The sequence below is a fragment of the Hemitrygon akajei genome, chromosome 1 (assembly GCF_048418815.1).
Source record: "Hemitrygon akajei chromosome 1, sHemAka1.3, whole genome shotgun sequence".
Taxonomy (NCBI): Eukaryota; Metazoa; Chordata; class Chondrichthyes; order Myliobatiformes; family Dasyatidae; genus Hemitrygon; species Hemitrygon akajei.
Genome location: NC_133124.1, coordinates 185,438,556 through 185,466,151, shown reverse-complemented (window position 1 = coordinate 185,466,151; position 27,596 = coordinate 185,438,556). Strand labels below are relative to the sequence as shown.

At 45.8% G+C, this 27,596-nt stretch overlaps 1 protein-coding gene across 20 annotated transcripts in view; it reads left to right on the top strand.

The window, feature by feature from the left end:
- grik5 (glutamate receptor, ionotropic, kainate 5) overlaps window positions 1-27,596 on the top strand; it is a 266,133-nt gene that overhangs the window by 190,304 nt on the left and 48,233 nt on the right. For 18 of the 20 annotated variants that reach the window (XM_073056128.1, XM_073056149.1, XM_073056213.1 and 15 more), the window contains 4 exons: window positions 11,291-11,424; window positions 12,773-12,937; window positions 15,155-15,252; window positions 25,705-25,870. In XM_073056128.1, the coding sequence (XP_072912229.1) occupies window positions 11,343-11,424; window positions 12,773-12,937; window positions 15,155-15,252; window positions 25,705-25,870 (511 nt within the window). In that variant the 5' untranslated portion in view covers window positions 11,291-11,342. The remainder of the gene's footprint in view (window positions 1-11,290; window positions 11,425-12,772; window positions 12,938-15,154; window positions 15,253-25,704; window positions 25,871-27,596) is intronic. The other 2 variants (XM_073056264.1, XM_073056273.1) reach the window with 2 other exon arrangements.

Sequence of the window (27,596 nt, the reverse complement as noted above, 5' to 3'; positions counted from 1 at the left end):
TCCTATTGTGCTTGATCTCACAGTGTTCCCTGTGTGCTTGATCTCACTGTGTTCCTTGTGTGCTTGTTCCCAGTGTTCCTATTGTGCTTGATCTGACAGTGTTCCTAGTGTGCTTGTTCACAGTGTTCCTAGTGTGCTTGATCTCACAGTGTTCCTAGTGTGCTTGTTGACATTGTTCCTAGTATGCTTCATCTCACAGTGTTCCCAGTGTGCTTCATCTCACAGTGTTCCTAGAGTGCTTGTTCACAGTGTTCCTAGAGTGCTTGTTCACAGTGTTCCTAGTGTTACTGATCTCAGTGTTCTCAGTGTGCTTGATCTCACAGTGTTCCTAGAGTGCTTGTTCACAGTGTACCTAGTGTGCATGTTCACAGTGTTCTCAGTGTGCTTGTTCACAGTGTTCCGAGTGTGCGTGATCTCACAGTGTTCTCAGTGTGCTTGATCTCAGTGTTCTCAGTGTGCTTGTTCACAGTGTGCTCAGTGTGCTTGATCTCGCAGTGTTCTCAGTGTGCTTGATCTCACAGTGTTCCTAGTGTTCTTGAACTCACAGTGTTCCTAGTGTGCTTGATCTCACAGTGTGCTCAGTGTGCTTGATCTCACAGTGTTCTCAGTGTGCTTGATCTCACAGTGTTCCTAGAGCGCTTGTTCGCAGTGTTCCTAGTGTGCTTGATCTCACAGTGTTCCTAGTGTGCTTGTTCACAGTGTTCTCAGTGTGCTTGATCTCAGTGTTCCTTGTGTGCTTGATCTCACAGTGTTCTCAGTGTGCTTGATCTCACAGTGTTCTCAGTGTGCTTGTTCGCAGTGTTCCTAGTGTGCGTGATCTCACAGTGTTCTCAGTGTGCTTGATCTGACAGTGTTCCTTGTGTGCTTGATCTCACTGTGTTCCTAGTGTGCTTGTTCACAGTGTTCTCAGTGTGCTTGATCTCACAATGTTCCTAAAGTGCTTGTTCGCAGTGTTCCTAGTGTGCTTGATCTCACGGTGTTCCTAAAGTGCTTGTTCACAGTGTTCTCAGTGTGCTTGATCTCAGTGTTCCTTGTGTGCTTGTTCACAGTGTTCTCAGTGTGCTTGATCTCACAGTGTTCCTAGTATGCTTGATCTCACAGTGTTTTCAGTGTGCTTGTTCTCACTGTGTTCCTAGTGTGCTTGATCTCACAGTGTTCCTAGAGTGCTTGTTCGCAGTGTTCCTAGTGTGCTTGATCTCACAGTGTTCTCAGTGTGCTGTATCTCAGTGTTCCTAGTGTGCTTGATCTCACATTGTTCTCAGTGTGCTTGATCTCACAGTGTTCCTAGTGTGCTTGATCTCACTGTGTTCCTAGTGTGATTGTTCACAGTGTTCCTTTTGTGCTTGATCTCACAGTGTTCCTAGTGTGCTTGTTCACAGTGTTCCTATTGTGCTTGATCTCACAGTGTTCCCTGTGTGCTTGATCTCACTGTGTTCCTTGTGTGCTTGTTCGCAGTGTTCCTATTGTGCTTGATCTCACAGTGTTCCTAGTGTGCCTGTTCACAGTGTTCCTAGTGTGCTTGATCTCACAGTGTTCCTAGTGTGCTTGTTGACATTGTTCCTAGTATGCTTGATCTCACAGTGTTCCTAGTGTGCTTGATCTCACAGTGTTCCTAGAGTGGTTGTTCACAGTGTACCTAGTGTGCTTGTTCACCGTGTTCTCAGTGTGCTTGTTCACAGTGTTCCTAGTGTGCGTGATCTCACAGTGTTCTCAGTGTGCTTGATCTCACAGTGTTCCTAGTGTGCTTGATCTCACAGTGTTCCTAGAGTGGTTGTTCACAGTGTACCTAGTGTGCATGTTCACCGTGTTCTCAGTGTGCTTGTTCACAGTGTTCCTAGTGTGCGTGATCTCACAGTGTTCTCAGTGTGCTTGATCTCACAGTGTTCCTAGTGTGCTTGTTCACAGTGTTCCTAGTGTGCTTGATCTCACAATGTTCTCAGTGTGCTTGATCTCACAGTGTTCTCAGTGTGCTTGTTAACAGTGTGCTCAGTGTGCTTGATTTCAGTGTTCTCAGTGTGCTTGATCTCACAATGTTGCTAAAGTGCTTGTTCAGTGTTCTCAGTGTGCTTGATCTCACAGTGTTCCTAGTGTGCTTGATCTCACTTTGTACCTAGTGTGCTTGATCTCACAGTGTTCTCAGTGTGCTTGATCTCAGTGTTCCTTGTGTGCTTGTTCAGTGTTCTCAGTGTGCTTGTTCACAGTGTTCCCAGTGTGCTTGTTCACAGTGTTCCTAGTGTGCTTGATCTGATAGTTTTCTCAGTTGCATGATCTCACAGTGTTCCTAGTGTGCTTGATCTCACAGTCTTCTCAGTGTGCTTGATCACACAGTGTTCTCAGTGTGCTTCATCTCACAGTGTTCCCAGTGTGCTTCATCTCACAGTGTTCCTAGAGTGCTTGTTCACAGTGTTCCTAGAGTGCTTGTTCACAGTGTTCCTAGTGTTACTGATCTCAGTGTTCTCAGTGTGCTTGATCTCACTGTGTTCCTAGAGTGCTTGTTCACAGTGTACCTAGTGTGCATGTTCACAGTGTTCTCAGTGTGCTTGTTCACAGTGTTCCGAGTGTGCGTGATCTCACAGTGTTCTCAGTGTGCTTGATCTCACAGTGTTCCTAGTGTGCTTGTTCACAGTGTTCCTAGTGTTCTTGATCTCTGTGTTCTCAGTGTGCTTGATCTGACAGTGTTCCTTGTGTGCTTGATCTCACAGTGTTCTCAGTGTGCTTGATCTCAGTGTTCTCAGTGTGCTTGTTCACAGTGTGCTCAGTGTGCTTGTTCAGAGTGTTCTCAGTGTGCTTGATCTCACAGTGTTCTCAGTGTACTTGTTCACAGTGTTCCTAGTGTGCGTGATCTCACAGTGTTCTCAGTGTGCTTGATCTCAGTGTTCCTTGTGTGCTTGTTCACAGTGTTCTCAGTGTGCTTGTTCAGAGTGTTCTCAGTGTGCTTGATCTCACAGTGTTCTCAGTGTACTTGTTCACAGTGTTCCTAGTGTGCGTGATCTCACAGTGTGCTTGATCTCACAATGTTCCTAAAGTGCTTGTTCACAGTGTTCCTAGTGTGCTTGATCTCACAGTCTTCCTAGTGTGCTTGATCTCACTGTGTACCTAGTGTGCTTGATCTCACAGTGTTCTCAGTGTGCTTGATCTCACGGTGTTCCTAAAGTGCTTGTTCACAGTGTTCTCAGTGTGCTTGTGCACAGTGTTCTCAATGTGCTTGATCTCACAGTGTTCTCAGTGTGCTTGATCTCACAGTGTTCTCAGTGCGCTTGATCTCACAGTGTTCCTAGTGTGCTTGTTCAGAGTGTTCCTATTGTGCTTGATCTCACAGTGTTCCCTGTGTGCTTGATCTCACTGTGTTCCTTGTGTGCTTGTTCCCAGTGTTCCTATTGTGCTTGATCTGACAGTGTTCATAGTGTGCTTGTTCACAGTGTTCCTAGTGTGCTTGATCTCACAGTGTTCCTAGTGTGCTTGTTGACATTGTTCCTAGTATGCTTCATCTCACAGTGTTCCCAGTGTGCTTCATCTCACAGTGTTCCTAGAGTGCTTGTTCACAGTGTTCCTAGAGTGCTTGTTCACAGTGTTCCTAGTGTTACTGATCTCAGTGTTCTCAGTGTGCTTGATCTCACAGTGTTCCTAGAGTGCTTGTTCACAGTGTACCTAGTGTGCATGTTCACAGTGTTCTCAGTGTGCTTGTTCACAGTGTTCCGAGTGTGCGTGATCTCACAGTGTTCTCAGTGTGCTTGATCTCAGTGTTCTCAGTGTGCTTGTTCACAGTGTGCTCAGTGTGCTTGATCTCGCAGTGTTCTCAGTGTGCTTGATCTCACAGTGTTCCTAGTGTTCTTGAACTCACAGTGTTCCTAGTGTGCTTGATCTCACAGTGTGCTCAGTGTGCTTGATCTCACAGTGTTCTCAGTGTGCTTGATCTCACAGTGTTCCTAGAGCGCTTGTTCGCAGTGTTCCTAGTGTGCTTGATCTCACAGTGTTCCTAGTGTGCTTGTTCACAGTGTTCTCAGTGTGCTTGATCTCAGTGTTCCTTGTGTGCTTGATCTCACAGTGTTCTCAGTGTGCTTGATCTCACAGTGTTCTCAGTGTGCTTGTTCGCAGTGTTCCTAGTGTGCGTGATCTCACAGTGTTCTCAGTGTGCTTGATCTGACAGTGTTCCTTGTGTGCTTGATCTCACTGTGTTCCTAGTGTGCTTGTTCACAGTGTTCTCAGTGTGCTTGATCTCACAATGTTCCTAAAGTGCTTGTTCGCAGTGTTCCTAGTGTGCTTGATCTCACGGTGTTCCTAAAGTGCTTGTTCACAGTGTTCTCAGTGTGCTTGATCTCAGTGTTCCTTGTGTGCTTGTTCACAGTGTTCTCAGTGTGCTTGATCTCACAGTGTTCCTAGTATGCTTGATCTCACAGTGTTTTCAGTGTGCTTGTTCTCACTGTGTTCCTAGTGTGCTTGATCTCACAGTGTTCCTAGAGTGCTTGTTCGCAGTGTTCCTAGTGTGCTTGATCTCACAGTGTTCTCAGTGTGCTGTATCTCAGTGTTCCTAGTGTGCTTGATCTCACAGTGTTCTGTGTGCTTGATCTCACAGTGTTCCTAGTGTGCTTGATCTCACAGTGTTCCCAGAGTGCTTGTTCACAGTGTACCTAGTGTGCTTGTTCACAGTGTTCTCAGTGTGCTTGTTCAGTGTGTTCTCAGTGTGCTTGATCTCACAGTGTTCTCAGTGTGCTTGTTCACAGTGTTCCTAGTGTGTGTGATCTTACAGTGTTCTCAGTGTGCTTGATCTCACAATGTTCCTAAAGTGCTTCTTCACTGTGTTCCTAGTGTGCGTGATCTCACAGTGTTCTCAGTGTGCTTGATCTCACAGTGTTCTCAGTGTGCTTGTTCACAGTGTTCCTAGTGTGCGTGATCTCACAGTGTTCTAAGTGTGCTTGGTCTCACTGTGTTCTCAGTGTGCTTGATCTCACAGTGTTCTCAGTGTGCTTGTTCACAGTGTTCCTAGTGTGTGTGATCTTACAGTGTTCTCAGTGTGCTTGATCTCACAATGTTCCTAAAGTGCTTGTTCACTGTGTTCCTAGTGTGCGTGATCTCACAGTGTTCTCAGTGTGCTTGATCTCACAGTGTTCTCAGTGTGCTTGTTCACAGTGTTCCTAGTGTGCGTGATCTCACAGTGTTCTCAGTGTGCTTGTTCACAGTGTTCTCAGTGTGCTTGTTCAGATTGTTCTCAGTGTGCTTGTTCACAGTGTTCCTAGTGTGCTTGATCTCAGCGTGTTACTAGTGTGCTTGTTCACATTCTCAGTGTGCTTGATCTCTCAGTGTTCTCAGTGTGCTTGATCTCACATTGTTCTCAGTGTGCTTGATCTCACAGTGTTCCTAGTGTGCTTGATCTCACTGTGTTCCTAGTGTGATTGTTCACAGTGTTCCTTTTGTGCTTGATCTCACAGTGTTCCTAGTGTGCTTGTTCACAGTGTTCCTAGTGTGCTTGATCTCACAGTGTTCCTAGTGTGCTTGATCTTACTGTGTTCTTAGTGTGCTTGTTTACAGTGTTCCTATTGTGCTTTATCTCACAGTATTCCTAGTGTGCTTGTTCACAGTGTTCCTATTGTGCTTGATCTCACAGTGTTCCTAGTGTGCTTGTTGACAGTGTTCCTAGTATGCTTGATCTCACAGTGTTCCTAGTGTGCTTGATCTCACCGTGTTCCTAGTGTGCTTGTTCACAGTGTTCCTAGTGTGATTGATCTCACAGTGTTCCTAGTGTGCTTGATCTCACAGTGTGTTCAGTGTGCTTGTTTCCAGTGTTCCTAGTGTGCTTGATCTTACAGTGTTCCTGGTGTGCTTGTTCACAGTGTTCCTAGTGTGCTTGTTCACAGTGTTGCTAGTGTGCTTGATCTCACTGTGTTCCCAGTCTGCTTGTTCACAGTGTTCTCAGTGTATTTTCTCTATCACTGTTTCTGTTGTATTTTTGCTGTAATTGTATGGTACTGACGTGAAGCACCGCATTTTCTCCATAGATCATACCCAGTGTAAGGCACCAGGTTGGATCAGTACAGCTGTCGTTTTCTGGTACCCTTGCCAAACTGTGCAGTGTACTGGAGCCTCAGTGTCTGCCTGGGCTGAGTGAGGTTCTACCAGTTCTCTGCCTCCCCCACTGCACATTTTGTGCCCTGAGCATATTGCAGGTTTCCCTGTGAACGGGGCTGAGAAGCCAGCAGTTGGGGGACCACTAACTTAGTTTCGTCCCAGAGACATGGGTTTGATCCGGGTTGCAGGGGGGGGGGGGGGGAGGGTGGATGTGTGTGTGTGTGTTTTTGTGTGTGTGTGTGTGTGTGTGCACAGGCACACACACGTGTTTACATGTTCTCTCTGTGACTGCTTTCCCCCCACCACCTCCAGTGGATAGGATAATTGCCCTCTATTGTCCCTCGTGCGTAGACAAAACTGGCATTTGATTGGAGCACAATGTAGATTGATAGAGACAGAGTCATACAGCAGGGAAACATGCCCTTTGACCTAACTCATCCATGCCAACTGTGCTGCCCAGTGGACTAGTCCCATCTGCTCATGTTTAGTCTATAGCTCTTTAAACCTCTCCTCTCCATGTACTTAATCTTGATGAATTTTAAATATTGCTAATGTGCTCTCTTCAGCCACTATTTCTGGCAGCTCATTCCAATTATGCACCACCCTCTGCATGAAAAAGCTGCCCCTGTTGTCCCTTTTTAAATTTCTTCCTTATGTTATTAAACCTTTTGCTCCCTTATATTTAGTACTCTCCTCTTCCCCGGGTAAAGACTGTTCTTTCACTGTCTATGCCCTTCATGATCTTATATATCTCTATCAAGCCACCACTCAATTGCCTACGTTCCGGGGAATGAAGTGCAACTCTACACAACATCTCTTTGTAGATTGGGCCTCCAAGTCCATGCAACGTCCTGGTAAATCTTCTCTGCACTTTTTCTAGTTGAATAACATCTTTTCTGTAACAGGATGACTAAAGTTGTACATGTTACTCTATTACTCATTTAACTGCAAGATAACTTCCCTACTCCTCCACTCAGTTACCCTGACTGATGAAGTCCAGCACGTCTGCTTCTGAATGGTGATGATACTTAATGGATGCACTGATTGTGCTCAGGGCTGGCATGGGCGCAGTGGGCTAAAGGGCCTGTTTCCATGTAGTATGACGCTATGAATCTAATAAATGTCTCAAGTAATCTAGTTTTCCTTTAAAGATGTACTGGGATTACAGTTAATTGGGACATGTCAGGAGCAGTATATTATGACTCAATTAAACAGCTGCCTCAGTTAGCCAAATTTTCATGGAAATAGTTAAATAATAGTATAGAAAAAGACAGACTACTGCTTAACAGTAACAAATTTACTTAAATGAAATACAAATTTACTTAAATACAAATACAAAATGAATACTACTAATACTACTCAGTACTATGAAAATGTGTATCAGTTTCTAATAGTTATCAATAGAGGAATTCATCCAGCAAACACTGCCATGTTCTTTTGATTGATTATAAATGAACAAAATCAGTGCAGACTACGTAGTGCAGACTTTGGACTGCCTTCATAGAATACTTTTAATGACTGCACCCTTTAAACCTTTGTTATCATTGTAACATTCAAGATGATTGTCAATATCTTCAAATGCTTTGTAGTTTCTAATTTGTTCAATAGTGAAATTGTTTCGTTTTTACGCCCGGTCAGTTTTGGCATCTCCAAGCCTGATTGCTTGAAACTGCAGTGAGGAAAACAGTTCTGAATTGTCTTACTGCTTATTTCTCGCCAACTATCAGTGATAAAAATCAGTGTTGTTTGAAGACAAACACACGTCACTGACACTATATAAAAACTGTTCACTCAAAGCACGTGGAGTGTCTAACACCCACACAAGTGCACGTGACTGATGCTAGCTAGAAACTGTTCAGCAATAACCTCTGACTCTGATTCACAGTATTTAGTTCTTGGCAGATTTAGTGCCCAAGAGATTTAGTGCCAGACATTCTGTCTTCACCCCTCTCCCATAGGGCAGAAGATACAGTGCCTGAAAGCACATGCCACCAGGCTCAAGGACAGCTTCTACCCCACTGTTATAAGACTCTTTAACAGAACTATTGCATGATAAGCTGGACCCTTGACCTCACTGTCTAGCTCATTATGAAACTGCACTTAGTTATTAACCAGCACTGCAATTATCCGGTAGCTTTTGCACTTAATTCTTAATTGTTATTCTTTTACCTTGTTTGCCTTAATATACGGTCTAATGATTCAAAGTTCAAAGTAAGTTCATTACCAAAGTACATATATGTCACCATATATCACCCTGAGATTCATTTTCTTGTGGGCATACTTAACAAATTTATAGAATAGTAATTATATCAGGATCAATGAAAGATCAACAAGAGTGGAGAAGATGACAAACTGCAAACACAAATATAAATACCGTACGGTAAATCGCAATATATGGTGAGAGCATGAGATAAAGAGCCCTTGAAAGTGAAATCATTGGTTGTGGGAACATTTCAATGATTTCATTGACACTTGCAATAATGGTGCAAGTGAAGTTGAGTGTAGTTATCCCTGTTTGTTCAAGAGCCTGATGATGAGGGGTAGTAACTGTTCCTAAACCTGGTGGTACAAGTCCTGAGGGTCTTGTACAGGGTAACCACCACAAATCCGGATTGATTGGGACCTGTGCTGTGCCGGATTAGTGATTTTGCCGAATCATAGGTGGTTAGGTTAGGATTAAATAAATAAACACCTCTAACCCGCTTGATAATGGCCTAATTCTGCTCCTATGTCTTATGGTCTTATTGGAGGAGAAAAAGGATCAGCCATAATTGAATGGTGGAGCAGACTTGATGGGCCAAATGGCCTATTTCTGCTCATGTCTTATGATCACCTCATCCCTAAATAATAAAGAAAAAAGAAATGACAAATGAAAAGCAATTCTTTCACAAATTAATGTACTGGTCTGCCAGGGTCAACTACAATCAATAGCCACTTCATAAATGGAGCAATATTTAATCTTCAAAGAACATAATGTGCCATTGTCTAGGGGTTGAATAAATAGCGTATAGTTAGGTGGCAGGTAGATATCGTAAACATTATTCTTTCTCAAGAGTTCTGCTTTTGGATGTGCAGAGCAGTTATCTAAAATCAGCATTATCTTACAATTTTTGTCCAGACCAACAGAGTCACAGTGTGCTCTCGCTTCTGGAACAAAGTCATATTCAAACCATTCCAATGTAATGTCAATTGTAATCCATCCCTGTTTTGTTGGCACTGTATATTACTGGAAACTGCTTCATACCTTTGAAATCTCTGGGACATAAACTTTTGCCAATGGATTCCTGCAGCATTAGAGCAGCCCAACACAGTGACATGGTCTTTTGGTGCTTTATAACCTGTTGGAGATCCTGCTTTCTCTGTAGTCAATATTCGTCTCGGAGTACAATGCCAATGTAAAGCGGTTTCATCCGCATTGTAGCACTGCTTGGGACTTAATTTTTCATTAGAAACTAACTCATCAATAAACTCATCAGCTGCTTTCTTGTCTACTGACCGTTTCTCACCACACACTGCATGAAACTTTATGCCATTTTGCTGCTTGAAATGCTGAAGCCACCCTTCACTGTAATCACACTGATAATCCAGTCCTAACTCTACATTAAATAATTTTGCTTGTTCCTTCAGCATCTCTCCTGACAGTTCTACACCTTCGCTGATGCGGAGTTTAAACCACTTTATCTAGTTGTGAACATCCTCCATCTTTCATTACTTTCCTTATGCACATCTGTTTTTTTGATTTGCTATCAGCAAAGAACTAGACCAGCTTTTCTTTTTGTTTCTTTATATCATAAACTGTGGAAGCCAATGTTATACAAGTTGCATATGCTTTTCACAGACACACCACTGTCGAGTTTTTTCCACATTATCTTGTATAGATAACGTATGGTGTTTGTACTTTACGAGAATCACTTCCTTCGTCAATGAAGACATGACTATGGTAGATAAACACAGGTTATTAAAATAAATACAGAATAACATGGAGGAATGACTTGCTTCTTTATAGACCATGGCAACAGCTGATTCTGCTAATAGGGACATCAAAAAAGTGGTGATGGGTTGGTGTGGTGACGCTCAAAATTTGAAATTAGGCTGGTGAAAATTATGTCTGAACCAGTGGTGGAACCGGATTGCTGATTGCTGGATTCAATATGGTCGACCTGTACCCTCCACCTGATGGCAGCAGCAAGAAGAGAGCATAACCTGCGTGGAGGGGATCGCTGATGACAGATGCTGATTTCCTACGACAGTGTTTCATAGATGTGCTCAATGATTGAGAGGGCTTTAGCCATGATGTACTGGGCCAAATCTCCTACTTTTTGTAGGATTTTCTGTTCAAAGGCATTGGTGCTTCCATACCAGGCTGCACCAGGCAATAAGCTTTCCACTTCACATCTATAGAAGTTTGTTGAAGTTTTACATGTCATGCCGAATCTCCATAAACTCCTAAGGAAGTAGAGGCGCTGCTGTGCTTTCTTTGCAATTGCACTTACGTACTGGGCGCATGACAGGTCATCTGAAGTAGTAACACGCAAGAATTTAAAGCTGCTAACCCTCTGTACCTCTGTTCCTCCTATGAGGACTGGCCCTTGGACCTCTGGTTTCCCTCTCCTGAAGTCTATAATCAATTCCTTGGTCTTGCTGAAATTGAGTGAGAGGTTGTTATCACAGCCAGATTTTTAATCTCCCATAAGCTGATTCATCACAACTGTGGTGTCATCAGCAAACCCGAATATGGAATTGAAGCTGTGATAAGCCACACTGTCATAGGTGTACAGCCAGTAGAGCAGGGGGCTAAGCACACAGCTTTATGGTACACCTAAGCTGATGAAGATCATGGAGGAGATGTTGTTGCCAATCCAAACTGACTGGGGTCTACAAGTGAGGTAACCCACGATCCAATTGCACAAAGGGGCATAGAGGCCAAGGTCTTGGAGCTTATTGATTAGTTTTGACGGGATGATGGTATCGAATGCTGAGCTATAGTCCATGAAGAGCATCTTGATGTATGCATCTTTGGTCTGATCTGTATGAACAGTATGCAAGATAAGCTTTTGACTGTACCTCAGTACATGTGACAGTAACAAACAATTGGCGGGGGTTATTTATTTGTCCAGGTTTTCGCAGGGTACCATCTCTGACAACATGCCAGCATGGAACTTGTCTGTTCACATTTTGCACAGAGTGCTGCTGTGCCAGTGAAGTGCCAGGTCTCGTGTTCTTGCAGGTGGGTGTCGTGGGACTGTGAACCAAACCTTTTCCATGAGGAGCGGACGAAGATGCAGCTGCTGCCAGCCATGCTGCTTCTGTTACTAATGTTCACCAGACGGAGCCGACAGCTGTTCTCCACACTGCGCATGGGTCAGTGAGCTCAGTCGACAGTGACGGGGCACGCGGGATAACTCACATCCGTGAATGACGTTCCCAAAGCAGCGACTCGGTCGATTAATTCCACAGATATATTGTCGCTCACTAATAACTCCTAAAACACCAACTTGGTCAATTAACCTCACATGAATATCGTCAGACATTAATAACTTCCTGAAACACCGCCACGGTCAATGAACCCGCAGATACATTATCACTCAGTAACAACGCTCCCAAAACTGTCTCGGTCAATTAATTTCACATAAGTATGGACGCTCATTAATAACTCCTTGAAACACTGACTCTGTTTCTTAAAACCACAGGTACAGCATCACTTCCTAATAACATGACCTAAATACTGCCTATTTTGATTAATGCTGCAAATACATTGTCACTTACTAAAAAACTCTCTGAAACTCTGCCTCAGTCAATTCGCCTCGCATAATATCATCACTAACAATATGACTGAAATACTGCCTATTTGAATGAATCCCACGTACTAATTGTCACTTGCTAATAACTTCCTGGAGTCACTCACTAATAATACTGTGTCTGTTAATTAACCCCACATAAACATTGTCATTCACTAGTAACTCCCTGAAACACCGCCTCAGTCAGTGACTACACATACCCCATCACTCTGTAATAATTCCCTGAAATACCAGCTGTCAGAGAACCCATTGACACCTGCAGTTGCTAACAATACGACTGAACATTGTCGCATAAATCCCACTTCACTCTCCGTACTCCCTCTAAATCCCTGAAACACCCCTCAGTCACTCTCGCCCTCTGCCCTCACCCTTCCCCTCATTCATTGTTCCTCCTCTCTCTCTCTCTCTCACTCATCATCCATACCTTTCTCCCCCTCACTCACTGCCCCTCCACCCTCCTCGCACACCACTCCCTCACTCACGGTACCCTCCTACCTCCCCATCACACATTAATCCCCCCTCCCTGTTCAACCTCCTCCTCCCTCCCCCTCACAAATCAAACCCCTCCTCCCTCCCCCTCACACATCAATCCCCTCCTCTCTACCCCCACACATCACTCCCCTCCCCCTCCTCCTCCTGACACGTCACTCCCTCACTCACTGCATCCTGCTACCTCCCCCACACATCCCTTCCCCATCCCTCCTCCATCTCCTTTACTCACTGCCCCTCCTCCATTCCCCTCACTTCCACTCCCTCCTCTCTCCTTCTGACCTTCACTCATCACTCTTTGCCCTCCCCTTCACTGACTACTCCCTCCTCTGTCCCACTCACACCACCACCCCCTCCTCCCTGCACCCTTCTCCCACTCCCTTGTGAGTGGCCAAGCCACTGAGGGACGTTGTGTGTTGCAGCCTCAATCCTGGATGACCACACCACGTGTGGCCGAGGGGAACGCCTGGCCCTGGCTCTGGCCCGTGAGCAGATCAACAGCATCATCGAGGTGCCCGCGCGGGCTCGCGTCGAGGTTGACATCTTCGAGCTACAGCAGGACAGCCAGTACGAGACGACGGACATGAGTACGTGTCTGCCCCTCTCCACTATCTCTGGGTCCCTGCACCCCCCACCCCCCCCCCCCGCCATCTCTAGGAGTCTGCTGCCCATTCTTCCAATCCCCCCGCACCACCTCTGTATTTCTGCGTGCCAGATGTCCTCCAAGTCCAACAGGATCCTTTCTTCTCATCCCGTCCATTCCAACATTCCATTCTCTACGTTGGGTGGGTGTTCTCCCGCGGCAGTTTCCCATTGTCTTTTACCCATACCATTCAGATCGTGAGGGCGTGGAATGGCAACAAGCAGAGAGTGCTGCCCGTCCAGGCCAGGCTAAGTGTCAGGACTTGGGATTCCTTCCACTAGAGGAGAGAAGGCACACTCAGGTATGGAGTGGGAGAGCCCAGGGTGAATCTGCAGACTCACTATATGTGGGCAAAGAGGTCACATTAGGAAAAGCAGAGATCTTGGGTTGTAGGGCTGAGAAGAGTGACAGGTAACAGGGTGGGGGGGGGGAAGATTTGGGTCAATCCTGTCTGACTAATAACGTCAAGGAGGTTATAGGAGACCAAATTTGTTACTCTGTATTCCTTTCTCTGCCTGGCTTTTTATTATACCTCCATATCTTGTTACCTTTCTGTGTCCCCTTTCATCTCTGCTTCACTCCCCATCTGCATCAGTCCACCATTCCCTCTCTCCATCTCTCCATCTTTCCCCATCTTCATCTCTCTTATTACTCTCTTTCTCCATTTTTCTGACTCGCTCTCTCCTGTCTTTCGCTCTGTCTCTCCTCCATCTACATCTGTTCTTCTCTGTATCTTTTTCCTCTTCTCCTTTTACCTCTCCCTTACCTTTTCCTCCTCTTTTCACTCCCTCTCCTCTTTTCCTCCCTGTCCTCTTTCTCATTACCTTCTCCCTTTCCTCTCATGCTTCTTCTCTCTGTCCTCCTCCTCCTCTCTTCCTTCCCTCTACCTCCTTTTCCTACCTTCTAACTGCACTCTCTTCCCTCTCCTTCCCCTCCTCTCCTATGTTTCTCCACCCTTGCCCCCTCTTACCTCCCCTCTCTCCCTCACCCCTTTCTTCCAAATTCCCCTCACTCCTCTCACTTCTCACCTCCCCTCTCCCTCATTTTGTACCCCTCTCACCTTTCTGTTCCCTTTCTCCCTCCTCATTTTCCCCCGTCTTCAACTTGCTCTCCATGGTCTCCTCTCTCTTCCACCTAAAGCCCCTTCGTCTTTCCTCCACCCCACCTTGCCTGCTCTTTCCCCTCTCTCCTCCTTTGCCCCTTCTCTTTCTCTTCCACCCACTTCCTCCTTTGTCACCAGCAGGACTGGTATTCTACCTCCACACCACTTCTGTGCACGATCCCCTCAATCCTCAGAAGCAGTCCGTCTGTGTTGTTACTAGATTTGTGACCGAACCATACCATAATTCAGCCAATGTTGTACTCCCTGTATTGTTTTAACACACCACATCATGCTGAGTGATGCCGGTCTGGAACTCTTTTCCCGCAGGGCAAGGGCAACATGGTTAGTGCAGGGGGTAGAGCTGTTGCCCCACAGCAGCCCCCCCAGAGACCTGGGTTTGTTCCCAACCTCTGGCACTCTTCGTGTGGCATTTGCATGTTTTCCCTGTGACCAACTGGGCTTTGCCCCTTATCCCAAAGGTGTGTGGATCAGTGGGTTAATTGGTAGCTGTAAATTGTAACCCCCCCCCCCCCATACCCCATGTTGATGAGTAGGACAATCAGAGGGAAGTTGGTGGGAATGTGGGAGAATAGGTTACAGGGAAAATTAGGGCTGGGAAGGAGAATGGGACTTCTCTGTGGGGTGACTTGGTCTTGATGGCCTCCAACATGTTAAGGAGATCTGGAAGTTTAGCGAGCTGGAGAGACACTGGAGGACTGAAATGACTTGCTGGATTGTGTGAAGTGGGACTGATGGCATTAAACAACCTGGAGCCAGCACAGAGCTATGATTGTCTTTGAGCTGTGCTGACAGGGTTTGCAGGGCAACAGGTCACAGGACCTAACAGTTAGTGTCAGCAGCGTTGGCTGTTCACACTGAAAAGGTGCTCACAGTTCTGCCCTATTCCACTAAATCCCTACTTGGCCATGACTGTATCCACCTTCTCCGCAGTGAAGTCACCCTCCGCCCTGACTTTCATCACCTGAACCTTCCACACCCCCACTTCCACCATCATCACAACTACCACACAACCAATCTTACTGTGCTCTTCCTCTGCAGTGTGTCAAATTCTGCCCAAAGGTGTGGCAGCCATCCTGGGCCCTTCCTCCAGCCCGGCATCGGGGTCCTTTGTCAGTCACATCTGCGGGGAGAAAGAGGTACATGCGGGGGCGTCCGGGGATGCCAAGGTCTGGGCTGAGGGAGTTGGGTATGGTGAAGATGTGGCTTTGTGTGGGAGAGACTGGTGCAAGGCAGGGATTCCTTTACAAGTGTGCCATACTTATATGGCCCTTTATCAGTGAGCCATTTCCAGTCACCCTTAAATCATCATGCCATGAATCACTGACCTTTCAAACACTGATCAATCAATGATTTTTTATACATTGATACATTTATCAGTGAATCTCTGATCTTCTATCAGTGGTCCACTGAACATTGATCTTCTATCATTGACCTTCCATCTTTGACCCTCTGATCTTCTACCAATGACCCTTGCAACATTAATCTTCTATCAGCTATCCACTGAATATTGATCTATCAATGACCCTCCCAGCATTGATCTTCTATCAATGACCCTCCCAGCATTGATCTTCTATCAATGACCCTCTGAACACTGAGACACAAGGGACTGCAAATGTTGGAATCTGGAAGCAAAACCAATCTGCAGGAGGAACTCAGTGAGTCAAGCATCATGAATGGAGGAAGAGGGGATAGTAGCCATTTTGGTTGGAGACCCTGCGTTAGGACTGAGCATGTGGAGGGCAGACAGCCAGTATAGAAAGGTGATGTGGATGGTTGAGGAAGGGTCTGGCAGGGGGAAGGGTGGAACTATAGGAGGAGAGAGTTGATGGATAGATGGAGCTGTGTGAAGGAAAGGGGAGGGGTGAAATCAGGGCAGTGGTGGGTGATCAATAGAGACAGGTGCAAAAGGGGGCAAGATGGAGCCAGGGTGCTGGTGGGGGAAATAATTGTGGGTTGCAGATAGAGACAGAGGCTGGAAACTGGTAAATGGAGACAAGAGGTGGTAGATACCAGAATTCTAATTAGTAAAGAAGGTAATACCTGGAACAAGATAAACAGAGAGTTGAGGTTGTTGAATCTGGTTTGGAAGAGATCAAGTAGGGATTGTGGATGGGCAGGAGGAACTGGGTGGGGGAGAGGAAGGAAACTGGGGGTGGGGGGGTGGCAGAAGGAGAGAGAAAAGGGGTTTCCTTACCTGGTTTCACCTGTCACCTTCCAGCTGCTACCTCACCTCTTTATACCAGCCATCTCCCCTCAGGCCCAATGTAGGGTCTTGACCTGAAACACCGACCTTTTCTTTCTTGGAACCGACATTGTTCAACCCGCTGAGTTCCTCCAGCAGATTGTTTTATTTACCCTTTTTGCCTTGTTGCTTCTCTCGATGACCTTGCCATCCATAGCCCATATGATTGATGGCATTTGTGATCAATCATCTTTCTTGTCACTCACTCTAATCAGTGCTGATTTTGGTCAATGCCCATTAACCATGGTACTCAGCCAGTCAGGCAGCATCTCCAGGCAGAGAAATAATTAATGTTTAGTGCGGGAAAGTCATGGAGTCAGCATGGATACAGGCCTTCCTTCCAACCAGTCCGTACCGACCACGGTGCCCACCCAGCTAGTCCCAATTTCAATTTCATGTGTTTGGCCCTCCAAGCTCCCCCTTTCTGTATGTACCTCCTCCAAGTGCTTCTTAAAGATAATATTGTACCTGCCTCACCCACTTCCTCTGGCAGCTCATTCTATACATTCACCGCCCTGTTCGAAACACTTGCCCTCATGTCCTTTTGAAATCCTACCCCTCTCACTCTTAATCCAGTTTTATACTCTCCCACCCTGGGGAAAATACTGTTACTGTCCATTTATCTATGCCTGTCATAATTCTTAACACTTAAGGAGAACGTTGGATGTTCCCAGCAGTTCTCAGTGGAGAGAGACAGAACAGGTTAACCTCGCAGCAGAATTGATTGCAATCTCAAATTCCAGTTCTCCTATATAACCTTCTCCCCCATCTCCTTCCCTGTGATCCCGTCTTTCCCTCCCCCTGATCTTCCCTCTCTAATCCCAATTGATTTGTACTCAGCCCACCGCCTCCCCACCTCAGTGAATCCTCAGTCCAGTGTGACAGTAGTTCGCTGTTCCTCTGTTGGACGGCAACCTTGCCGTTTTTTTTAGCATTTGTCTGTTTGTTTTACGAGGCCAAATTGCTAGTTGGATGCTCAACCCAACAAGGATGGAAAACGTGCAAGGAGCCGGCTGGATTTGAACCCAGAACCACTCGCCTTGAAGTCAGGTGTGGATGCCACTACACCACTGGCTATCTGAGTGTGACACTTGAGTTCCCCTTACACCCCATCCTCCATAACCATTTCTCACCCCAGACTGCAGGTCCTTCAGTCCATCTCTGGAATTCTCCATCCACCTGGACCCCTCAAAGTCCCCACCTACCCTGGACATTCACTCTTCTGCCCTCTCCCATCGGATGGAAGGTACCAAAGCCTGAGAGCATATACCACCAGGCTTCTAACCTACTTTTATCATATTCCTAAATGGTCCTCTTGTACCATAAGATGGACTTTTGGCTTCACAATTTACCTTGTCATGATCATGCACTTTATCATTTACCACCACTGCGCTTTTTGGGTAGCTTTTTCACTTTATTATGCATTGTTATTGTTTCACCTTATTCCAGCTCAATGCACTGTGTAATGATTTGATCTGTATGAACAGTATGCAAGACAAGCTTTTCACTGTATCTTGGGTACATGTGACAATAACAAACCAATATCAATGCTAATATGCCCCTTTGATCCCCTCTGGATCATTCTTCCCCTTCCAACGGGACATCAGCAATCTTCACATCAGCCCCATCCAAATGTTGCTGTGGATCCCGGTCTCACCATCTGACCAGTCGATGATTGGATGATGCTGTTGTGGCCTAGCACATAGCAGCCGACAGACATCAAGCCCTTGCGTCACACCCCAACCTCAGCCTCATTTCCTCGAGATGGGGAAATCATTCATTCACAGCTCCTGGACCCCACACAGCCCATTTTTCCCTCCTGCCCAAGATTAACAGACAGGACTGTTTGGGGGGAAAATCCACCATTTCACTCTGCTCTTAACCCCTCTGATCCATTCCTTCCTTCCTCCACTGCCCCCTCTTTCAGCTTGGTCCTGTCCGTTCCTGCTTACGTCCATGGTACCTCTCTGTCCACCACCCGTCCAGCTGCCAGTTCCTCAACTCTGCTTTTTTTGCCTTCACCATGGGTTCACATTCCCTCCACTCCACGTTGAGAGAGACCTCCACATCCTCCTTGGATGGTTCCCCACCACCGCACACTCACTCACCTGGTTAAACCATCAGCTCCACTCAACCTCCTCCATATCAATGGTGTCTCCACAGGGCACGTGCATAGTCCCGGACCACTTCTGTCTCTGTGGGATGTGAGGATGGTCTTTGTTTCAGCTCTATTTGGACCCCTTCCTCAGCTCTTTAGCAGGTTACATTGGTGTCGCTCCCTGCATCTTACCGCACAGTTCCCAATTTTTCCCATTCTTTACAGATCCTTATGCCTCCATCTCTGGAGTTGGTAACCTATGCCCACTTCAGGGTCCCAGTGATATGGACTATACTTCCTCTCAGCCCACCTCCATTTCTTCTTCCCAATAATCCCAACTCCACTGCCTTTATTGTGGCTTTCCACACAGACGGCTCCTTTAACCCTGGCTTGCCCTCTCCCATTAATGATAAAGCTTTTGGATTCCTATTTTCTACTTTCTACACCTCTGCTTTTGCCCCCTACTCCTTCTAGGCAGGGTAAGGGTAGAACTTCCTGTTCCTCACCTCCACCCTATTGACTTCTATACTGAGCAAATCTTCCTTCACAATTTCTGTTTATCAAAACTGAAAGATCTTTGATCTCTCCCCACTTGGTGGACCTTCCCCTTTCCTTTCCCACTTTCCTTTCCCCTTTCCTATTCCCCCCTTCTTTTTTCCCCTTCCCTTTCCTCCTTCCCTCCCCTTCCCTTTCCTCTTCCCTTCCCCTTCCCTTTTCCCCTTTCCAGTTCCCCCTGTTCTTTCCCCATCTGTTTTCCACTTCCCTTACCCCTTCCTTTTCCCTTCCCTTTCCTCTTTCCTTTCCCCCTTCCCTTCCCCTTCCCTTTTCCGCTTCTCTTCCCCACCAGATGGGCCTTTTCCCTTCCTCTTCCACACCATACGGACCTTCTCCTCCCTCTCAGCATTCTGAAGGAGTGTTCACTTCGCCATTGCCTTCTCCGCTCTTTCACAGCTAGTCACCCTTTTCTTGTGGCTGGAGATACACGTCCTTAGACCTTTCACTGCTTCTCTTCCCACAATCCCTGCACGTGGATGGAAGCAGAGATTTTCCGGCACCTCCACCGGAGGTCCACTACATCTAGTGATCATAAAGCGGTCTTCTGTACTTCAGGGAAATCCAATACGGATTGGGTGGCCACCACGTTCTGTCCATGGAGTCAACAATGAGCTTCCTGTCCACTGCCACTTTAACTCTTCAACACACTTCCACACCCTGATCTCCCTGTCTATGATGCGGTGAGGCTGTGGTGTAGGGAACAGCTCTTCACATTCCCTCGGGCTTGGTTGTCACGTAGTTTGGTTTAGAACATAGAACAGGACAGAAGAGGATCATCAGGCCCTTTGGCTCACAATGTTCTGCCAGTTCAATTAAATTAGTAATCAAATGACCAACTAAACTAATCTCTTTTGCCTACGCAATGTCCATATCCTCCTATTCATGTGCCTATCTAAACATCTCTTAAAAGTCTCTAATGTATTTGCCTCTATCACCACCCCAGGCACCCACCACTCTCTGTGTAATAAAATTTACCCCTCACATCTCCTTTGAAATTACCCTCCCTTAACTGAAATGCATGCCCTCTAGTTTTAGACATTTCAACCCTGGGGAAAAGATACTAGTTCTCTACTCTATTTATACCTCTGATAATCTTATAAATTCCTATCAGCCTCTGCTGCTCCTCAGAAAACAACCCAAGTTTGTCTAACCTCTTGTTATAGCTCATGCCCTCTAATCTAGGCAGAACTGTGGTAAACCTCTTCTGCATCCCCTTCAAAGCCTTGACAACCTTCTTATAATGGGGCAACCAGAACTACATGCAATACTCCAGATGCGGCCTAAAAGGCTGCAACATAACTTCCCGACTTTTGAGCTCAGTACCTCAATTAAGGGTCTTGCCCTTAACAGTATACTGTTGACCTATAAAGGTGCAGCACTTCACATTTGGCTGGGTTTAACTCCATCTGCCATTTCTCCACCCATATCTCCGACCAATTTATATCCCATTGTGTTCTTTGCCAGACTTCTACGCTATCTATAACACCACCAATCTTTGTACCAATTGCAAACTTACGAACCCACCCATCTACACTTTCATTCAGGTCATTTATATACAACCCAAATAGTGGAGGTCCCAGCACAGATTCCAGCGGAACTCCACTAATCACATCCCTCTAAAAAGAATAAGTCCTTTCGACTACCTTCCTTTGCTTTCAATGGGCAAGCCAGTTCTGAATCCAAATAGGTAATTCACCATCTCTTCTGGGACCTAGTGAAACACCTTACTAAAATCCATAAGACAACACCACAGCTTTATCTCATCAATCACCCTTGTCACCTTGTCAAAAAACTCATTTCAAATTAATTAGATAAGTCTTGCTCCACACAAAGCTCTCCCTAATTAGGCCATGGCTTAACAAATGATCATAAATTCTATGTCTAGGAAACCTTTTCAGAAGCTTTTCTACCACTGACGTGAGACTCACCAGTCTATCATTTCCAGGATTATTCCTAGTTCCCTTCCTGAATAATAGAACACCATTAACTACTCTCCAGTCCTCTGTGACCTCTGCACTCTTTCACTTTTATTGATATCTTTCCTGACCAGAACCGCACATAATATCCAAACTTAACCTCACCAACATAAGACCATTAAATATAGGAGCAGAAGTAGGCTATTTGGCCCATCAAGTTAGCTTCACTATTTCACATGGCTGATCCATTTCCCTTCCAGGCCTCAATCTTGCTGCCTTCTCCCCGTATCCACTCATGACGACTAACCAAGAATCTATCAACCTCTGCCTTAAATATATGCAATGACTTGGCCTGTGGCAAAGAATTCCACAGATTCACCATTCTCTCGCTAAAGAAATTCCTCCTCTTCTCTGTTCTAAATGGATGTCTCTCTATTCTGAGGCTGTGTCTTCTGGTCTTAGACTCCCCCACCATAGGAAGCATCCTCTCCACATCCACTCTGTTGAGGCATTTCAACGTTCAATAGGTTTCAGTAAGATCCCCCCTCATTCTTCTGAATATCTGTGAGTAGAGAGTCAAAGCTAACAAATGCTCCTCATATGATAAGCCTTTCAATCCCGGAATCATTTTCATAAATTCCTTTGAACTCTCTCCAATGTCAGCATATCCTTTCTAAAATAAAGGGCCTAAAACTGCTCACAGTATTCCAAGTGAGGCCTCACCAGTGCATTATAAAAGCCCCATATTATATCTTTTTTTTTAATACTCCCGTTCTCTTAAAATGAATGCTAACATTGCATTTGCTTTCCTCACCACCAACTCATCCTGCAAATTAACCTTTAGGAAATCCTGCATGAGGACTCCCAAGTCTCTTTGAACCTTAGGTTTTTGCATTTCTATCCATTTAGAAAATAGTCTGCTCTTTTATTTCTTCTACAAAAGTACATAACCATACACGTCCCGATACTGTATTCCATCTGCCATGTCTTTGTCCATTCTCCTAATCTGCCCAAGTCCTTTTGTAGCTTCTCTACTTCCTTAATACTACCAACCTCTCTACCAATCTTTGTACTGTCCACAAACTTAGCCACAAAGCCATCAAATCTGTCATCCAAATCTTTGTATATAACATAAAAAGAAGTGGTCCCAGTCCCCTCTGGAAAACTACTAGTCATTGGCAGTCAGCCAGAAAAGGCTCCCTTTATTCACACTTTTTGCATCCTTCTAATCAATCATTGCTTTAGCCATGCTAATATCTTTCCTATGATACCATGGACTCCTAACTTACTAACAGCCCCTTGTGTGGCATCTTGTCAAAAGCCTTCTGAAAATCCAACTACACAACATCCACCAGTTCTCCAATGACTATCCTGCTTGTTATTTCTTCAATGAATTCCAACAGATTTGTCAGGCAAGATTTTCTCTTAAGGTAACTATGTTGACTTTTTATGTTGACATATTTTATCATGTGCTGCCAAGTAACTTGAAACCAAATTCTTAGCAATCAGCTGCAAAATCTTCCCAACCACTAAGGTCAGTCTAATTGGCTTATAATTTCTTTTCTTCTGCCTCTTTCCTCTCTTAAAGAGTGGAGTAACATTTGCAATTTTCCAGTCCTCTCGAACTATGCCAGAATCTATTGATTCTTTAAAGATCATTACTAATACCGCCGCAATCTTTTCAACCACCTCTTTCAGAACCCTGGCATGTAGACCATCTGGTCTGGGTGATTTATCTACCTTCAAACCTTTCAGCTTCACTCACTTCTGCCCCATAACATTTTCGAACTTCTGGCATACTGCTAGTGTCTTCTACAATGAAGGCTGATGCAAAATACTTATTCTGTTGGTCCACCATTTCCTTGCCCCTATGTAATACCTGTCCAGCATCATTTTCCACTTGCTTTTACACTTTATATATCTGAAGTGTATTGATTCTTTAAAGAATTTGATGCCCTCTGTTGGTTTTTAAATGCTTCCCAATCCTCTTATTTTTAATCTATTATCTGCCCTCACTTTGGCTTTTATGTTGGGTTTGACTTCTCTTGGCATCCTGCCATTAGAATACTTACTCTTCTTTGGCTTTATCTATCCTGTGCCTTCTGAATTGCTGCAAGAAACTCTAGCCATTGCTGTCCTGTTGTTATCCCAGCTACAGTTTCATTCCAATCAGTTTTGGCCAGCTCCTCTCACATGTCTCTATAATTCCTTTTACTCCACTGTAATACTGGTTCATCTGACTTTAGCTACTCCTCCTCAAAGTGCAGGGTGAATTCTATCATATCATGATCCACAGCCCCTAAGGGTCCCTTTACCTTAAGCTCTCTAATCAATTCTGGTTCATTGCGCAACACCTAACCCAGATTAGCTGATCCCCTAGTGGGCTCAACCATGAGCTGCTCTAAAAATCCATCTCACAGGCATGCTACAAATTTCCCCTCTTGGGATCCAGCACCAACCTGATTTTCCCAATCTACCTGCATATTGAAATCCCCCATGACTATCATAACATTACCCTTTTGACGTGTATTTTCTATGTCTCAACCACATCTTTTGCTACTGTTCAGAGGTCTGTTTATAACTTCATCAGGGCCTTTTTATCCATGCAGTTTCTTAGCTCTATCCCCAGTTCTACACCTTCCGATCCTATGTTACTTATTTCTAATGATTTGATTTCATTTTTTACCAAAGGAGGCACCCCACTTCCTCTGCTTACATGCTTGTTCTTTTGATACAATGTGTATCCTTTGATGTTACGTTCTGAGCTGTACTGTATTCTTCTTGCAGCCACGACTCAATCATGCTCACAATATCATACATGCCAATTTGTAACTGTGCTACAAGTTCCTCTACTATATTCAGGTATAACACTTTTAGTCCTATATTTATCACCCTTTTCCATTTTGTCCTCTTTTCATCAACCTCTCCTTGCTAGTGTTCTCACTACACACTCCCTCTGTTTATAAACCAACTACCTCATCCACAGCCCCGTCACTCCGGTTCCCGTCACCCTGCCAAATTAGTTTAAACCCTCCAAACAGCTCTAGCAAACCTGCCTACAAGGATATTGGTCCCCCTCAGGTTCAGGAGTAATCTGTCCCTTTTGTATAGGTTGTAACTTCCCCAGAAGAGATCCCAATGGTCCAAATATCTGAAACCCTGTCCCCTGCACCTGTTCCTCAGCTGTGCATTCATCTGCCAAATCTCACTGGCACGTGGCATAGGCAGAAATCCAGAGATTACTGTCCTAGAGGTCCTGCTTTTCAGCTTTCTACCCAAATCCCTAAAATCTCTCTTCAGTATCTCCTCACTATTCCTACCTATGTCATTGGTGCTGATATGTAGCAAGACTTCTGGCTGCTCACCCTCTTCCTTTATAATGCTGTGGACCCGATCTGAGACCTCTCTGACCCTGGCACCATACCATCCAGATGTCTTTATTGTACCCTCAGAATCTTGTTTCTGTTCCTCTAACTATAGAATTTCCTACCACTAGTGAAGTCCTCTTCACTTCTCTCCTGAGTCACAGTGCCAGAGACCCGGTCGCTGGAGCTTCCCCGGTAGGTCATTCCCCCTCAACAATATCCAAAGCTGTATATTCATTATTGAGGGGAACGACCAAAGGGATACTCTGCACTGGCTGCGCGTTTCTCTTCCTTTTCCTGACAGTCACCCAGTTACCTGCCTCTTGCAACCTAGGAGTGACTACCTCCCTGTAGCTGTTATCTATCACTTCCTAAGTCTTTCGTATCGAGCCGTAGTTTGGTACACCTGGTTACCCAGGATGCTGGAGGGTCACCTAGATTTCCCACATCTCACGCACAGAACAAAACACTGCCACTGGAGCCATTCTCACTGTACTAACTGTGCTTTAACAGATGAGAAATGAAGAATAAAGAAGAAGAAGCTTACCAGCTACTTCGTCTGAGCCTGATCTCTCCAAACAATGATGAGCCAAAGCCAACACTGGCACACTCACATGCTGGCTGCTCTGCTTGCCCTTGCTTTATTTTTTTTTATTCACCCTTTCTAATGAATCCTATTCACTGGGCGCAGTGCAAATTTGAAAGTGCTGCCTTTTTAAATCTTCAACCATGAACCTAAGTCTCGTGCTTCCGTTCACCGATTGGGCACAGTCTAACAATGTCATTTTATACAACTTAAACATAACATCCCAACTCCTGTACTCAGTGTCCTGATTTACGAAGGCCAATGTGTCAAACGCTTTCTTTGCAATCCTATCTGCCTGTTTCAAGGAATTATAGATCTGTATTGACAGGTCCCTTTATTCTTTAGCACACCTCAGTGCCCTAACATTCAAGTTAACTTGTTTCCTCATGTTTCGAGCCCTGGTCAAGGGTCTTAAATTTTTCTCTCCCTGCGGATGCCAGCTCACCTGCTGAGTATTTTCTCAGCCTCTGTTTTCCACCCTGTAATCATGGTCCTTTCCAATCGATGCCCTGCCCCAAATTAGCAATAGCTAGGGTTATGGTATGGGCTGGGCTTTAGGGTTGGGACATATGGGATGTAGTGTTGTGGTTGTGAGTTATGGTCACTGGAGCTAGGGTTGGGTTGGGGATTGTGGACACTGGGGTTAGGGTTGTGGGTACCGGTGGGGGGACGTGAGATATGGGGTTGGAATTAGGGTTGGGTTGGGGATGCTGGGATTCGGACAAGGGGCTGGAACGCGTCCTACCCGGGGTTTCTGCATGAGATGTCTTGGCTCTGATGAAATCCTTGCCTGGCCTCCTTTCTGTTCTACACCCCCACCCCACAGATTCCACATATTAAGGTGGGCCCAGAAGAGACGCCCAAGCTGCAGTACCTGAGGTTTGCCTCCATCAGCCTCTACCCCAGCAACGAGGACATCAGCCTGGCTGTCGGCAGCATCCTGAAGTTCTCCAGCTGCCCCTCTACCAGTCTCGTCTGTGCCAAGGCTGAATGTAAGGCTTGCGGGCGGGGCGGCTCTCTGTACCCAGGGCCCAAATGGACTGGGACCCTCACCTCACTGTCAGCTCGTTTGGTCCATACAACTACCCTCCCTCCCGACCAACCCCAAACTCTCTCATACATATGACTCCTTTCCCCTTCCCCTACCCCTCCCTACAACCCCTTCTCCCTCTGCTCCCTACCAGTCTTCTTGTATCTACAACCTGCTCCCCTCCCTACATCCCCTACCTCTGCTTTTTACACCGCTCCCCTCCCTATGATCTCTTGCTGTCCATCCTATGACCTCTCCCTTTCCCCTCCCTAAAAAAATCTCTCCCCCTTCTACAACACCCTCCCTCTCCTCCCTCTCTTCCCTACAAACCCTTTCCCCTCCCCTCCCTACAAACCATTCCCTTCCTCCCTATGACACCCTCCCCCTCTCCTCACCAACACCCCTTTCCCCTCCTCCCTACAGCCCCTGCCTTTTAAACACCTCCTTCCCCTTAACCACTCTACAAAACCTGACGGGAGTCTCAGTAACCCTCCGTGCAAGCCCCACACTTTCCTGTAGTGTTCCCTCCGGAGGTAACCATCACCCCAACTCATTGAACACAATGCACTCTGTTTGTTAGAGCCCCACTGTGATAAAACCATTGATTAGACTTCTTGTACGTTAAAGCTGCCCTCTTGATCTCTGGGTGCACCTCATTGTGGCCCTTGTACGTTGTGTACCTGCACTGTACTTTTCCTGTACGTGAATTACCACAGTCTGCAAACTAGTTTTGTCTGTATGCAATGATGTGTCTGGATGGAATATAAACAGTATCTTGGTCTGGTTTAGTATTGTCTTACGTACCAAGATACACTGAAAAGTTTGTCCTGCATATTGTTATACACTGCCTTGAGGTAATGCAGGGTAAAACAGTAATAATGCAGAAAAAGGTATAAAACATTCAGTGCAGGTAAATTATAAAGTTCAAAATCATAATGAGGTTAAGAGCCTTTATCTTATCATACAAGAGGAGTTCTGATGTCCTTGAGCCTAGTGGTATGCACTCTGGCTTATGAGTCTTCCGCCTGATGGGAGAAAGGATGAGAGAGAATGTTTGTGGTGGGTGGGGTGTCTGATTATGGCTGGAGGAGTGAATCTGACCCTGTGTGTCTGGGTTGTGTCTGACCCTGTGTGTCTGGAGTTGTGTCTGACCCTGTGTGACTGGAGTTGTGTCTAACCTTGTGTGTCTGGAGATGTGTCTGACCCTGCGTGCCTGGGGGGTTGAATCTGACCCTGTGTGTCTGGTGGAAATATATGACCCTGTGTGTCTGGGGTTGTGTCTAACCTTGTGTGTCTGGAGATGTGTCTGACCCTGCGTGCCTGGAGGGTGGAATCTGACCCTGTGTTTCTGAAGGTATCTGACCTTGTGTGTCTGGAGATGTGTCCAACCCTGTGCATCTGGGAATATCTAACCCTGTGTGTCAGGGTGGGGGGGGATGTATGATCTTGTGTGTCTGTGTGGAAGGTGTCTGACCCTATGTGTCTGGGGGAGTTGTGTCTGACCTGGTTTGTCTGTGGGTGTGTCTGGTGGGGGGTAGAACTGATCCTGTGTGTCTGGAGAGGGTATCTGGGTGGGTATCTGACCCAGTGTGTCTGTGGGTGGGGAGTGTCTGATCCTGTGTGTCCCCGGGTGATCTGGTGAGCATATGGGGAGTTGTCTCACCTTGTGTCTCTGTGCGTGTTGCCTG